Genomic DNA, 16,232 nt, shown 5'->3' on the forward strand with positions numbered 1-16,232 from the left:
AAAGCCAGTTGCACTTGCACCATGGCGGATTCGCAATTTGCGAGCGGAAAGATGGAATGCTTCTCCAGAGAGGAATCCTTTTATTTTTAATATTTAAAAATGTTTGCGTTCTGCTGTGCGTCCCTGTGTGTGTAATAAGCAGAGTTTAGCCTACTCGCATTGTGTACCCACCTATAGGCACATATTACTAACGCGCCCTTTAAATAACACAAAAAATACTACACAATTGACTTTAGACCAGGTTTTTGTTGGTCAATGGCGCAGTCGTTTTCAGTCGCCTCAAAATAGCAACGCGCCAACAATGCGCCTGAACACACCTCGTTTTCAGACCAGCACGCCCATGGGCGAACAGATGGGCGCAAGTGCATTTGCTATTTAAACAATGCGGCGCTGCACGTGAAAAAACAAAACTGAAACAAGCAAAAAACACTTGCATCGCGTCTGTCATATTGGGCAAGGTGTATGATAGAGCCCTATGAGTTAGTTGGCATATAGTTGCAAAGTTACTTATAGAAAGTATAGTCGAAAGTTGACCATCGAAATAAAATGTAACCTTATTTATTGCAGCATGCCTAGTTTTTATACATTATAAATTATAAATAGATTAGTCATAATTAGGCGCTTTTTTGTGTATTGCATTTTCTTTTCCTATAGCAATGCATGTGACATATTTTATGTTTATATTATGTATCTATGTGGGAATTTGGATCAATGTGATTTAATTGTGGATGGAGCTAACCAACATAATGCAATGCACATAATAGGGCTGGGAAAAATAACACATTCATTTTGATGGTTAGTTTAATACGATAAAAATAATTATCACAAAACACAACAGATAAAACATTCTTAACTAGGAAACTGAAATGTATCGTGATGTTTTATTGCATCATGCTTAGTTCGCACATGGTCTTACATGTGATGTTGTCACACATTCACACCAAACATATTTAATTCTCTCTCTGGTTTGAGTCATAAGGACTAGTGTCACAAAACGGCCAGCGGGTTTTCATGCATACATGTTTATGTATGTAAATGTGTGTGTGTGAGGAGTCTTGCGAATGTGTGTGTCCACTCAAGGAGCTCTGCACTAGTGCATGTTTCCCCTCGAGGTCCGTGAGGCTGTTGTAGCAGGCGGGCCTCTGGAGCACATGGCTCGCCGCAGATGCATTAGTGTGTCTGCCTGAGGAGTCCAGAACAACTGACCGCTGACAAACACGCACATACTTAGTCACCTGCACTTGTTCGTTTATATAAAATAATGTATAAGCACTTATTTCCTTGTATATGGTCAGTGTGTCTGAGTTTGAATGGAAAACACTAAAAAGAAACGGCTGTATCCTTGTAATGAAATGTTTGTCATATAATGATGTTAAAATATGTTATATTTAGCATTTTATATGGAGCTAATCAATACACCTGCTTAGCATGTATACTGGGAACATTGTTTATTAATATGAAAATACACCAGATCACAAGAAAATCACACACAAACCAAATGCCATCGTAATCGTGTGTTTTTATTAGCTTCTTCTTTCACGTGTATTAACGTTTTGGCAATGTTTACAACAGAGAGATGAAAATGAGGAAGTGTACGGAGCAGCGTGACCAGATGGGGCAGGGATTATTGTCACGTTGACTAACGTAAGATGATTGACAGCTGTACAGCGAATGAGAAAGCTCTGAGATCATAAGTGATGTCCAATAGGAAGAATCAGACACCGAGCTCGCTCTGAATGTCGTTCAGCTCTTCGGATCGCATAATTTAGTGGGAAATTAATAGAAATGTTATTCTGATTGACGAAATATGGGATTTCCTTCCTTATAATGGCCGTCGTCAATAGCAACGCATAAATAATAATAATTTGGTGTAAATATAATATCTACTATTATCTCTGTAAATATATTCTCAAGCAATATTTCCATCAGTGTTCTATCAGCTATGAAACATTTAAATCTAGCATATTTTGTGTATGAGCCCAAACAGTATCATAGTGAAATAATGCATATACATATTTTCATATGATTTGAGTTTATTTTATGAAATATCAAAAATATCTGACACCTAGAGGAAAAAAATGTACAGCTGGTTTTATGACTGTAAGTCATTTTCTTCAAATGCTATAGAAGTTAAAACGTGTACCAATCTTGTATGTAACTTTAGAGACGGTCCCTAAATTTGCGAACCTCGAACGTAAAGCCAGTGTTATGCCAGTCATATCAGATGCGCTGTGGTTCTGCTGTGTTTGTTTGAAACTATTTTCGCTGCTGAAATAGAAAAAAAACAGTCAACCACTGTATGATGAGTGATTCTCCTGCGTACATCGCACGTTTTCAGTGAGTGAGAGCGCGCTCTGAACAAAACTCTGGCTAATCTGAACGTAGTAATCTGTATTAGTATGGTAACCTACATGCTACACTGTATTACCATGTTTAACCTTGGTATATGTCCAAAAAATATGGTATTCTCACAGTACCATGTTCAGAAACATGATAATAATATGGTTACCATATTAATTTTAGCATAGTATAGTATGTATATGGTGCACTACATTTTTTTACAAAAGCTATCACTGGGACGGTACCCTTTACAAAGTTTCTAATATGTACCATTTAGGTTCTAAAATGTACACTTTTGGTACCAAAATGTACCTTTTGATAGTGTTCTGTCCCAGTGAGAGCTTTTGTACCTTTTTTTCTGAGAGTGTATATTTTTTAGGAAAACCATGGTATTAGCACGGTACATTTGTTCAAAAAACATAGTATCACAGTAGTTCTGTCAGGATCACTATCTTCAGAGATGACTGGCAGTTAGCATACAGTTTGGATTGGCGGTATGGTTCTGTTCTGGGCAAGAACTCCCTGCCCATTCATGCAGCCTAGCTTGGATAAGAGCAGGGAGAGCAGCGATAACCCCCCCTTTGGGTAAACAGAACCGAACTAAAGTATTGCGATATCATTAATATGAGCAACGCGATAAAGCTGCTGATAATACAGAATGAACCATATATATATATGAATGCGGTGATAGGCGTCGTATTCCGATAGTCAGCTTATGCGAGCCTGACTAACGTGACCTGCCAGAACTGACGCTACACTTGATTTATACCTACTTTTAAATATACTGAAGTACTATCCTCACAACTATGTTCCTTTTTTTGTTAAAGAAATTGAATTTGCAAAGATTTCCAGTCAGGATTTAGACTATATCATAGTACTGAGACTGCTCTCATTAGAGCTACAAATGATTTGCTCTTACCTTATCTCTAATTTTAATAGTTTCAAAATTATGTTGGCATTAGTGGAATTGCATTGGCATGGTTAAAATCATACCTCCTACATACCGACTGTTATTAGTTTGTAGCAGTAAATGAAGAGATGTCATATCGATCACAAGTTCCGTAGGGAGTACCGCAAGGCTCAGTGCTAGGACCATTGCTTTTCACCCTGTACATGCTACTCTTGGGAGATATGATTAGAAAACATGATGTTAGTCTTCCCTGTTACGCTGATGATCCTCTGCTTTATTTCTTCACGCACCAACGAAACTTTACCAATTCACAAAATTAACGGAATGCATAGTTGATACAACAAATTTGATGACTAGTAATTTCCTACTACTTAATTCTGAAAAAAAAATGGTTTTAATATGGGACCAAAAACCTCTGCACATAATAAACTAAAATACTCTCTAACACTTGATGGCTTCTCTATCAAGTTTTTGTCTTCAGTTAGGAACCTGGGTGTCCTGCTCTTTGATACCAACCTTTCACTTGAAAGCCACATTTCTAGATCTTAAAAAATATATCTAAATTACGATATATGCTCTCAATGACAAAACCATGATATTGGCTTCTTACCATTCCCAAATATACAGCATTACCACAGTACATTGTCAAAACAAAAACAGTATTAACATGGTATTTTTCTTAAAACATGAATCATGAAACTTTGATAAATACCAAAGTACTGATATTTGTTTACCATGTATATAGTACTTAAACATTATCATACAATTATTATCATACACTATTATCATGTCCAAATACATGGTATTTGCATGGTACTTTAAAGAGTTTCATGGTACCTTGATACATTGTCAAAAAACATGGTATTACCATGGTACTTTGATTATCATATTCATGCAACATGGTTCTACCATGTCCATAAACATGATATTAATGTGGTACACTCTCCAAAAAGCAAGAATTTAATGGTATTACCATGGTACATGTTTAAAAATGTTATCACCATGATACAACTATTACTATGTTCATGTACCTTGGTATTTACATGGCATTCTACAGTGCTTCGTGCAAATAATACCATAGTAGATTTGTAAGTGATGGATGCATTTTTGTGTGTGTGTGTGTGTGTGTGTGTCCATGCTGGTGAATGGGTGCACATGAGTCAGGACACACACACACAGTAACACTTCTCCTCCCTTTCCTCAAACTCCCTCTGTCTCTCTCTTCCTCTGTAGTAAACACACACGCCCCCGTGAAATTCTCTGACATGGTGCCACACACACCCACATACTTTGAGAAACAGAAGAGCGGCGCTCACACACACACAGACCGTTACACATGTATGCGTTCAGGAGTGTTTGGCTAGCTGAAGGGGATTTCTCTGCTCCGTACTGGGGCGTGACCGCGTCATATCTGAGTTTGTCTTGATGTGTTCCCATAAAGCCTCGCTGACTGTATCTGCTACTGTTACCATGTTGATGTCATCTGGGAGAGATGTGAGATGATTGGTGGTTGTCCTGAGGGCGGGGCCGCTCACACATCAGCTTGTTTATGATGATGTAAAACTTCCATGACCTCATTCCCCATTCACACTCAAATCTCGGCCAAGTATACACTCTCAGACACAAGTGTGTTTGTTTCTGCCTCTGTGCTTTTAATTAGTTCATCTAGATTGTTTGAAAACTAGACAAATAGACGCCACTTATTTTGTAGGTACTCACTTGGCGGGTGTTTAGGTGTGGTACTAAAATTTGGTTGCTCTTCAGTTTAGGGTCCAATTTTAACGATTAACTAGTTGCTTATTAGCATGCTTATTACTAGAATATTAGCTGTTTATTGGTACTTAAAAGTACAATAGTCTTAGTAAGACTTAGTTAATAGTGAGAATTGGACCCTAAACTACAGTGTGACCTAAAACATTTCTGTAAGACGCACCCTTTCGGCTTTGAAACGGCACAATACTCAGGTGGATATCAGGAGACAATCGGACAGATGGGCTGTCAGTTTTTATAGTGTCCACAGGCCGTCTGTAATATTAGACTGCACTCAGTGTCACCACACTCTGTTATTGAAACATCACCTTGTTCCAAACTCGTATGCTGTTTTTTTACTGCGGAGCTCAAAAAAATTATTCTTGAAAGAATCTTCACGAAACAATTTTTCCATATAACAGGGTTTCCCAAACATTTTTTTCTCAGTCAAACCCCTTATATTTAAAATGTTTAATGAAACGGAAGTTGCGATCATCTTTTCTTCCCTTATCGTGAGAAATGTCTGAGTGAAACGGCTTCTGTAGCAAGAACAAATGTAGGGCGGGACTTGATTTTGTCCATGGGGAATTGATCGCTGGTTTGCTATTGGTGGATCTCATGTGAGTGGCAGGTTGCCCCGCCCTCGCACCAGTAAACGCATCATCAGAGAAGAGATGTCACTGCAAGTGTGAGGGGAAGTTATTTTGATTAAAGATTTCAAGGGTACATGATTTAAAAAATAATGATGTCCACTGATGATCATTTTTATAATAAATACTGCAATATTCCATTAAAAAACAAGAATTGTCCATTTTGATTTCATGGTGATATTCAAGGCCATACATAATGATATACATCTCTAAATGTTCATTAAAAATGTTGACAGCCCTTCAAATGATTTTGTCTGCTTTTTTGTTTGTTTTGGAACATTTAGCGAATTCCCCACACACCTTCTGTAACATCTTTGTTAGCACTCTTATTACATTCTATAACATCTGCTCTTGTTTCCTGTTTCTGTTTCAGGCCAGGGATGACATTCTGAACGGATCCCACCCCGTGTCCTTTGATAAGGCCTGCGAGTTCGCTGGAATTCAGGCACAGATCCAATTCGGTCCCCACGTGGAGCACAAACACAAGCCAGGATTTTTAGAGTAAGACCACATGCCTTGTAGCTGCGGTATCATATGCAGCCCATTCAACACTGTAACACACGCACAAACACACACAAAACACACTCTCCCAGTTGTTATCTCATTACTTTTTAGACCAGACAATTATTTGCAAGAATTCTGTGATGTCTGTAAGCCTTAAGAATCGGTGTAGGCGTACGTTAATGAAGTTGTAATTCCCACCAGGATGACCTCATGTGTTTTGTTCTGCTTTGAGGGAAAATGTTTGTGTAGTATGAGCCTAAACATGTGAAATGTATTTGCAGCCTGAAGGAGTTCCTACCAAAAGAATACATCAAACAGAGGGGGTCGGAGAAAAGAATTTTTCAGGTATGTGACCCTCTGTCGACTTACTCCAGGAAAAACTACTATTAGGCACTGTACATTAATAAGATACAGAAAACCGCTTGGAACCATTAAAAAATTAAGAGTTTTTAATTTTTTCAAAACATGGTCAGTGAAAGGAGGTGCTTAAACTTCAAGAACATGTGGATTGTAGGAGGTCAAGATTAATATTAGATTAATGGTTATATTTTACATTCATTCTGTGAGGGATTTTCATCAACCCTGTTACTAATATTTTTATCAGATTTTTCACTGCAGGATTGCAGTGTTTGTTATGTTACAACCTTATTCCAAAATTGATTAAATTCATTATTTTTTCCCACAATTCTACAAACATTTCTCCATAATGACAATGTGAACAAAGTTTGTTTGAAATCTTTGCAAATTTATTAAAAATAAAAAATGAAAAGATCACATGTACATAAGTATTCAGAGCCTTTGCCATGACACTCAAGGTGCATTCTGTTTCCACTGATCATCCTTAAGAAGTTTCCACAACTTGATTCCACCTCTGGTAAATTCAGTTGATTGGACATGATTTGGAAAGGCACACACCTGTCTATATAAGGTCCCACAGTTAACAGTGCATGTCAGAGCACAAACCAAGACATGAAGTCCAAGGATTTGTCTGTAGACCTCCGAGACAGGATTGTATCAAGGCACAAATCTGGGGAAGGGTACAGAAAAATTTCCAGTGAGCACAGTGTGCATCATCCGTAAATGGAAGAACTTTGGAACCATCAGGACTCATCCTTGACCTGGCCACCCAGCCAAACTGAGCGATCGGGAGAGAAGGGCCTTAGTCAGCGTTTCTTTGTGGAGAGAGGAGAACCTTCCAGAAGAACAACCATCTCTGCAGCACTCCACCAATCAGGCCTGTATGGTAGAGTGGCCAGATGGAAGCCACTCCTCAGTAAAAGGCACATGGCAGCCCACCTGGAGTTTGCCAAAAGGCACCTGAAGGACTCAGACCATGAGAAACAAAATTCTCTAGTCTGATGAAACAAAAATGTAACTCTTTGGCCTGAATGGCAAGCGTCATGTCTGGAGGAAACAGGCACCGCTCATCACCTGGCCAATACCATCCCTACAGTGAAGCATGGTGGTGGCAGCATCATGCTGTGGGGATGTTTTTCAGCGGCAGGAACTGAGAGACTAGTCAGGATCGAGGGAAAGATGAATGCAGCAATGTACAGATACATCCTTGATGAAAACCTGCTCCAGAGCGCTCTGGACCTCAGACTAGGGCGAAGGTTCATCTTTTAACAGGACAACGACCATAAGCACACAGCTAAGATAACAAAGGAGTGGCTACGGGACAACTCTGTGAATGTCCTTGAGTGGCCCAGCCAGAGCCCAGACTTTAACCCGATTTAACTTCTCTGGAGAGATCTGAAAATGGCTGTGCACCGATGCTCCCTATCCAACTTGATGGAGCTTGAGAGGTTAATAGGTTATTAGATTATTAGATGGAGCTTGAGAGGCAATTAACGCTTTAATAGTTAATTAATTATTAACTAATGTTAACAAATTAAACCTTATTGTAAAGAGTTACCTAAATAATTAATTAATTTGTTTTATTAAATTTTTTTTACTAAAATGTACAGTATATCAATTCAGTATATTGTCAAAATTATAACTTTATATACAATTATATAATTATCAAAATTATATTAAATAATATGATTTTAATAATAAAGTGGGACATACAAACCTTTGAAATGTTTAAAATGTGCTACTTTTCATGTTAAATTAATTATATGCTAGATTTGCGGCATCAGTTAGTTTATTTATATATATATATATATATATATATATATATATATATATATATATATATATATATATATATATATATATATATAATCCATATTTTCAGCTTGAGAAAGGACTTTTATTTTCTGACAGTTAATTTTTTTTGCCTAGAAAGCCCACCTTGATAAAAAATATTACAGTTATACTATAGTTATACTGTAAGAGTGAAAACATAAATGGGAATTTGGAAAAGGTTGTTGGTTCAAATCCCACAACGGCCTAGAAATATTCTTGATTTAATCTCCTCACCAGGATCACAAAATCTGCGGTGAGATGATGGAGATTGAGGCGAAAGTCAAGTATGTGAAGCTTGCCAGGTCCCTACGCACATACGGAGTGTCATTTTTCCTGGTGAAGGTGAGTATTAAAAAGTTCAAACTCTACATTCTGATTGAATGAGTCATGTTTGAAGCCTTAAAATGCAGATAAACGGTGTGTGCATGTAGCCAGTTAATATTACACAACAGAATTTATTATCCTTTTATTATTTTGTGCCACACAATTTTTTTCTCTTATCACATTTAATTCAGACTACAAGCACACAAGTCGAGTAGAATTTAATTTTGTTTGCTGTGGCGCAGCACTGACTCTGAATAGCGATGCAGGAAACATTGGGCTGTACAATAAACCAGCAAAAAGAGAATAATTCATACTATCAGTGCTCTCAGAGAATACAAGTGCTGACACATAAAATGTGCAAAACATATGGGTGAACTACGCACAACTAATGATTGATATATTTTTTGTAACTTTTTCTTTTTATTATATGAAGGTCACATTCAATCTGTAAAATTGTCGTAGAAATTGTTATCATGTTTTGTTATTTATTTTTGCTTAGATTTTGTTGTTGCATTGTAGACCCAGATGTTTAATAGTAAAATAGGAAAATTAATAATAAAATTATTATTATCATTATCATCATCATCTAAATAAATAGAATCATCATAACCTATCATAATAAATTATTTATTTATTGTATAAAAGTGTTTGACGTTTATTTTCAGACATTACCGTCCCTCATTTTGGGACAAAAGAATGGCTGCTTTTCAGTATTTTTTTAGAAATACATTTTAAAATATTTCACAATATGATTGTTTTAGTGTATATTTCTATGTTTGAATTAATGCAGCCTTGGGAAGCATAAGAGGCTTCTTTCATAATAAAAAAAAACCTAAACATTTTGAACTGTAGTGTATGTATGTATGTCTATATGACACAGTCTTGAGGGTTATGCTTTTAATTCATTCAAATAATTTTATAATAATATAAATGTAATCATTTTTTTAAAATGTTATTTTGATTTGCTCCTGTATACATATATTAGTGCTGTCAATATTAGTGCTGCGATTCATTTTTCCAGTTTATTGTGTTAAAAATATTTAATGCAATTAACACAGCATCCGTTTTTCTGTCATCCTTTGGCTAGTGTTACATTATAATGTCATGCTCCTTTTCATGCAAATGCTTTTAAACCATTCAAGCACGACAAACAAAAGAGAATGCGCTGTCTGTGAATGTCCTGTCTATGTGTCACACACACGGCGCCAGTATCGCGTACACAGACAGTGTGCCAGAATCGAGTTGTTTTTCATGCTTGAACGAACAATAACACAGAATTAAGCCAAAATAGCAGTTTTGTCGAGTATCATCATAAGAGCAGTCTTAAATTAGTTAAATAACGTATTAAATTAACTTAACGAGTTGAGAGAAAATGAGATGCGCGTCAGATCCGTGTCATGTTCGGCAGCGGCAGATCTTAAAGTGACAGCAGCCACTAATTATGTTATTAAAGTTCATCAAAGAGCAAATGTAACAGGGAAAATTTAAGCTTTAATAAGGATTAACCTATATTTAATTCATAATTTATGCACTTAAGACTGTAAAGTGTCAATTTCTGTATATTGGTTATATATGAAGGCCACATGTAAATATGATATTTATTATAATGGATAAAGTGAGCCTTGTAATGAATTGTTGGAATAAAACAAGTAAGCCTGTGTTTATCCATATACAGGGTTCTTAGAAATTGTTTTTCATTTATTCCAGTTCTGTTTGTGTTTTTAAGACTATTAAGCAGTTTTAATCTGTGCGGCACACAGAGGAAGATTTACAAGCCGCTCGCTCAAGGATCAGTTTCAGGTCATTAGTGGAGTGTTTCTAAGTGCCCAGTCTCAAATTAATAGGGCCAAACAATAGATTGCACTGCTTTGAATTAGCAAAAGCACCCTTCCTGACTGACGCAGACAATTACACAATGAACATATACCCCAAAAAAATCTATATTTACCCACGTTGCATAAACCTCACCCTTGAAAAGCCACGTCAATAGCATATGAGGGCTGTAAACAATCACTGGGTCTTGCTGTTATTTATAATGCCCTCTTATCAGAGGTTGTTATTTTCGACCCTCAGGTGAAAACAATTGTCCTGAGATGTTCGGCACAAGAGGTCATTTAAACGTTTAGTGTTTTTTTTATTATGTATTTGTGTGGCGGTCTGAGCCATCTGGCAGGATGCCATTTGCAGGCAATTGTTTTGGGCCATGTGTGTGCATGTGTGTGTGTGTGTGGACTGTTAATCCCTACGTTATGGGGACAAAATGTCCCCACAAAGATGGCAATATCTGAAATCCTCATCCTTGTGGGGACATTTTTAGGTCCCCATGAGGATATCATCTTCTAAATCAGACTAAGTGATGTTTTTTGAAAATGTAAAAATGCAGAATGTCTCCTGTGATGGGTAGGTTTAGGGGCAGGGGCAGTGTAGGGGGATAGAATATACGGTATGTACGGTATAAAAACCATTACGCCTATGGAAAGTCCCCATAAAACATGAAAACCCAACATTTGTGTGTGTGTGTGTGTGTGTGTGTGTGTGTGTGTGTGTGTGTGTGTGTGTGTGTGTGTGTGTGTGTGTGTGTGTGTGTGTGTGTGTGTGTGTGTGTGTGTGTGTGTGTGTGTGTGTGTGTGTGTGTGAGAGAGAGAGTTACCCACAATTCTAAGTGAGCCTCTTTCTGATGCTCTAATTCGGTATCAAGGTGCAACTGTATTATTTCGTAGACCAGATTTCACACATAAGTCACCATGACGGCTATTAAGGAACAAAGAATCTGGAAACCATCTCATTTGAAGTGTCTTTTTTTTTCCCTTATTGAACTCAAATGAGTCAATTCACATACATTCCAGATCATAAATGTCACTAAAACGTCTGTCAAATGCTGTTCTAACGTATAAACAACATCAAAAAGATATTTGGGTGAAGTATTGTGTGCGAGCTATCACAGAGTATTCCGATAATTAATTGCATACTGGATTACTTCAAAACTACTTAAAAACCCAGTGAGATTGCATGACAAGCAGTTTTCCTCACTGTGTTGATGTATTTCCTGTTGAAACAGGAAGTTTAGACAGAGCATATCAAAGAGCTCCATTTTTTTTTAAATAACCAATGTGTGTTTGTTTGGTCACAACTGTAGACATTTTTGCTACATGTAAATTGGAGGCAGGTGGTATCAGGGGACGGGGCTTTCTCGTTGTAAAGAGCATTTGATTTGGGCGAAAAGCGCTGTAGTGCAGGATGAGTCATCAGTATTTTTCGCCTGTTTACCTTGAACAGAAAGACTGTAAATTTGCTAAAAGTTTTTATTTTATTTTATATAATATAATATAATATTCCAGAGAGCCAGTACAGTATGTATTTTACATACTTACAACAATTTGTTGTTCTGCAGAGGGAGGAAGTTTAAATAAGGTCATTAAACCACATACAGGGTGACACTCCTTTCAAAATGATTTATGAACAAAACAAATTTAGTAATCACATAAATACAGGAACAAACTCAGCAATCAGCATCCCATTGTATATGTCAGTCCTCACCACACAATACACAAACGCCATGTGTTATTTTTCAACAGGAGAAGATGAAAAGCAAGAATAAGTTGGTCCCGCGTCTGCTGGGCATTACCAAAGAGTCAGTGATGAGGGTGGAGGAGAAGACCAAAGAGGTGGTGCAGGAGTGGCCCCTGACCACAGTGAAGAGGTGGGCGGCTTCACCCAAGAGCTTCACACTGGTATGTTATTCACTCCATTTAACATGAGCCACAGTGTGATTGCATTGTTCCTTTGACTCTTCGTTCACTTTATCTGCCTATATATTCACTATGTTTATTTAGCTGCATGTATGCCCCTATAATGCATTTGGTTTGCACACTTAGAGTCAGATTTACTAAACAGGGCAAATTAGCGTGAGAACACAATTTAAAAAAAGATGGGAGTGGAAAGCTCTGCACGTGATCTACTGACGACACGCACATTAAAGAACACAAGCGCAGCCGGATCATTTCCATAATGACCAATGCAATCTACCAGGTGCAGCGCAAATTAGAATCTGGTTAAGACATGCTTTTTTGGGGGCGGTAAATAATGGCGCGCATACCTGTAAATTGACTAGCGTAAACCTTAGTAAATCACCTTGCATGATTCATTTAAATACTCTCCTCCCATAAATTTTGTGTCTGAAAGGAAAACTCCTACAAATACATATACAATAGAGTCAGCCGCAAAAAGAACCCTGTCCACGTCTTTTCAGCGTTAATTTTTACTGCGTCTTTAGTAAATCCTGACAGTCGTTGTTTAACGTCAAAAGAGGGTCTGCGCTGGTGTGTGTGTGTGTATGTGTATATGTATATATATATATATATATATATATATATATATATATATATATATATATATATATATATATATATATATATATATATATATATATATATATATATATATATATATGAAGGCAGGTGAAGTGAATAACACTGATTATCTCTTCATCACGGCACCTGTTAGTGGGTGGGATATATTAGGCAGCAAGTGAACATTTTGTCCTCAAAGTTGATGTGTTACAGGCAGGAAAAATGGGCAAAGGTAAGGATTTAAGTGATTTTGACAAGGGCCAAATTGTGATGGCTAGACGACTGGGTCAGAGCATCTCCAAAACTGCAGCTCTTGTGGGGTGTTCCCGGTCTGCAGTGGTCAGTATCTCTCAAAAGTGCTCCAAGGAAGGAACAGCAATGAACCGGTGACAGGGTCATGGGCGGCCAAGGCTCATTGATGCACGTGGGGAGCGAAGGCTGGCTTGTGTGGTCTGATCAAACAGACGAGCTACTGTAGCTCAAAATGCTCAAGAAGTTAATGCTGGTTCTGATAGAAAAGTGTCAGAATACACAGTGCATCGCAGTTTGTTGCGTATGGGTCAGCATGGCCGCAGACCAGTCAGGGTTGCCATGCTGACCCCTGTCCACCGCCGAAAGAGCCAACAGTGGGCACATGAGCATCAGAACTGGACCACGGAGCAATGGAAGAAGGTGGCCTGGTCTTGATGAATCACGTTTTCTTTTACATCACATGGATGGCCGGGTGCCGTGTGTGTGTGTGGCTTTCCTGGGGAACACATGGCACCAGGATGCACTATGGGTAAAAGGCAAGCCGGCGGAGGCAGTGTGATGCTTTGGGCAATGTTCTGCTGGGAAACCTTAGGTCCTGCCATCCATGTGGATGTTACTTTCACACGTACCACCTACCTAAGCATTGTTGCAGACCATGTCCACCCTTTCATGGAAACGAATATACAGAGGTGGCTGTGGCTCTTTCAGCAGGATAATGTGCCTGCCACAAAGCAAAAATGGTTCAGGAATGTTTGAGGTATTGACAGTTTTGGCAGCGAAAGGGGGACCAACATAAAATTAGGAAGGTGGTCATAATGTTATTATGATCTGTGTATATACTGTGTATATATAATGTATATTCCATTGTTCCATTTATATATTATTAATGTACACTAATAACATTGATACATTAATGGCATTGCTATTTCTTTTTATTTCAAATCTACTTTTTTGTTTTTTGTTTTGGGAAATACAAGTGTAAAGGAATTTCTTTAATTATATAAACCAGCATGAATCCAACTTAATCACATTGAAGACTTGAGAATAGCACAATAGGGGGCAAAGATGAAAGAAATTAAAGTTTGCTGCCTTGGATTGTGTTGTATGCATTAATAAATCTGATATTGAATGAAATATTGACATGGCTATGCTTAATCGGTGTCATATCGAGCTCCATTGCCAGTAATGGCTAACGTCATTATAAAAATGTTGTTGTTGCTATAACGCAATAATAGTTGTTGTTTTTATCCTTGATAAAATGCCTTGGTCCTCTTTTACATGAGTGTTTTAACCTTGTTTTGTGATGTGCAGTTCTGCTTCACCATTAAGAGCCACTTATAGCATCTCATGTACAGCACTTGTGCTCCGAAGGACAGTTGGCTGACTTCCTGTCAGCTAAAATAGAAAGCACACATTCACACTGTACTAGAAGACAGCCTTGATGTGTTCTTCTCATATCTGATATATGTTTGTGTGTGTGTGGCCTTGTGCAGGATTTCGGCGAGTACCAGGAGAGCTATTACTCCGTCCAGACCACAGAAGGGGAGCAGATCTCACAACTCATCGCTGGATACATTGACATCATCCTTAAGAAAGCAAGTCACTGGCTCTGCAACACATTAGAAATTAAAGGGACAGTTCACACAAAATGTTTTTTTCCCCCTAAATTATGTGTCACAAAGATATTCCATAATTTGGGTGTCTAAGTCAGATGTTTTCCTCTATGTTCTTATTTTACAGAAACAGAGTAAAGATCGGTTTGGTATGGACGGTGATGAGGAATCCACCATGCTGGAAGAATCTGTATCCCCAAAAAAGTCAGTTGAGATCTGTTCTTGTCCCATGAATGTCACACTTGTAATTGCGCTGCGATTACACACCTACAAATTTAGTTTTGAATCACTGTGTTTCATTTATATTCGACTGATAGTGTAACTGTGTCTAATGACGTTGGAGGAGATGCTCGGGTTTCACGCTGCCGTTTTTAATCACAAGATGGAGATGTATTTTTCTCTTCTTTTACCCTTTAAGTGGAAGGCGCTGAGAACACGAGAGCGAGATTATTATTTCCACAAAAAGTGCTACATCATCAGCAAGGCGTCATTTAAGATATCAGGTTCCTGGAAGAGAGAGATAGTGAATGTGTGAATATTTCCATTCCTACATTTCACTATTTCTCAGCCTCTTACTAAATATATCTTGGTTTCATCTATTTGATTAAAACGGCTGCCTTTTATAGGTTGATAAGTTGCTTTTCTGTAAGATTTCAAACATTCTACCAAACAAGAAATGTGTGTAAGGGTTAATAAATTGCATTATACAATATCAAGCTTCAGGATTTAAATTTAGGATATAATTATGGCTTTACAAAGGTACCGTAAGAAGATTGGCGGTAACAGGCTTGATCGTTTTACAGTTTAATTTGACATTGTAAAATCGACTCTTCGTGACATTAGAAAGATAATTTAAATGCTGATATTTCTACAAATATCCAGTTGTGAGTGATCACTTGTTTAAAGCTACACTGTGTGATATTTTCCCCCATCTAGCGGTGAAAAGGTATATGACCATCCAGTGAATATTAGTTTCTGTTCCTCTCAATTCCGATTTCGTTTTAACTCCTACGGTGGCCGATTTAGCCCAAGATAAACATGGCTTCCAGTTCGACCTCGTCCACATTCGACACGGTGCCATCGAGTGTTAAAACGCGAAAGGCGAAGCTTGAATTTACGGGTATGTCCCTCTTTGGCTAATGTACTTTCAAGAGGGAGGGGCAACATGGCGACCCGCATTCGAACCCCTCACCCGTATGTATTTTCAATGGCATATTATAAACTTACGAGAATACTTTATTACTTGAAAGAAGTAAATATACATTAATGAGCACATATTTTTGAAAGAACTAAGTGTTTTTATCTAAGAATAAACTAAAAAAGTTACACAGTGTAGCTTTAATATAGAAAA

At 37.7% G+C, this 16,232-nt stretch overlaps 1 protein-coding gene across 1 annotated transcript in view; it reads left to right on the forward strand.

Annotated features, from left to right (window-relative positions):
* The window catches only part of tln2b (talin 2b), a gene marked incomplete at its 5' end in the record, with an annotated part of 116,179 nt that overhangs the window by 7,204 nt on the left and 92,743 nt on the right, over window positions 1–16,232 (forward strand). Inside the window, 6 exons of the mRNA XM_079810250.1 lie at window positions 6,023–6,150; window positions 6,435–6,498; window positions 8,581–8,685; window positions 12,243–12,398; window positions 14,762–14,863; window positions 15,009–15,085. Of these exons, the coding sequence (XP_079666376.1) occupies window positions 6,023–6,150; window positions 6,435–6,498; window positions 8,581–8,685; window positions 12,243–12,398; window positions 14,762–14,863; window positions 15,009–15,085 (632 nt within the window). The remainder of the gene's footprint in view (window positions 1–6,022; window positions 6,151–6,434; window positions 6,499–8,580; window positions 8,686–12,242; window positions 12,399–14,761; window positions 14,864–15,008; window positions 15,086–16,232) is intronic.

The sequence above is a fragment of the Gobio gobio genome (genome assembly GCF_949357685.1).
Source record: "Gobio gobio genome assembly, chromosome: 25".
Classification (NCBI taxonomy): domain Eukaryota; kingdom Metazoa; phylum Chordata; class Actinopteri; order Cypriniformes; family Gobionidae; genus Gobio; species Gobio gobio.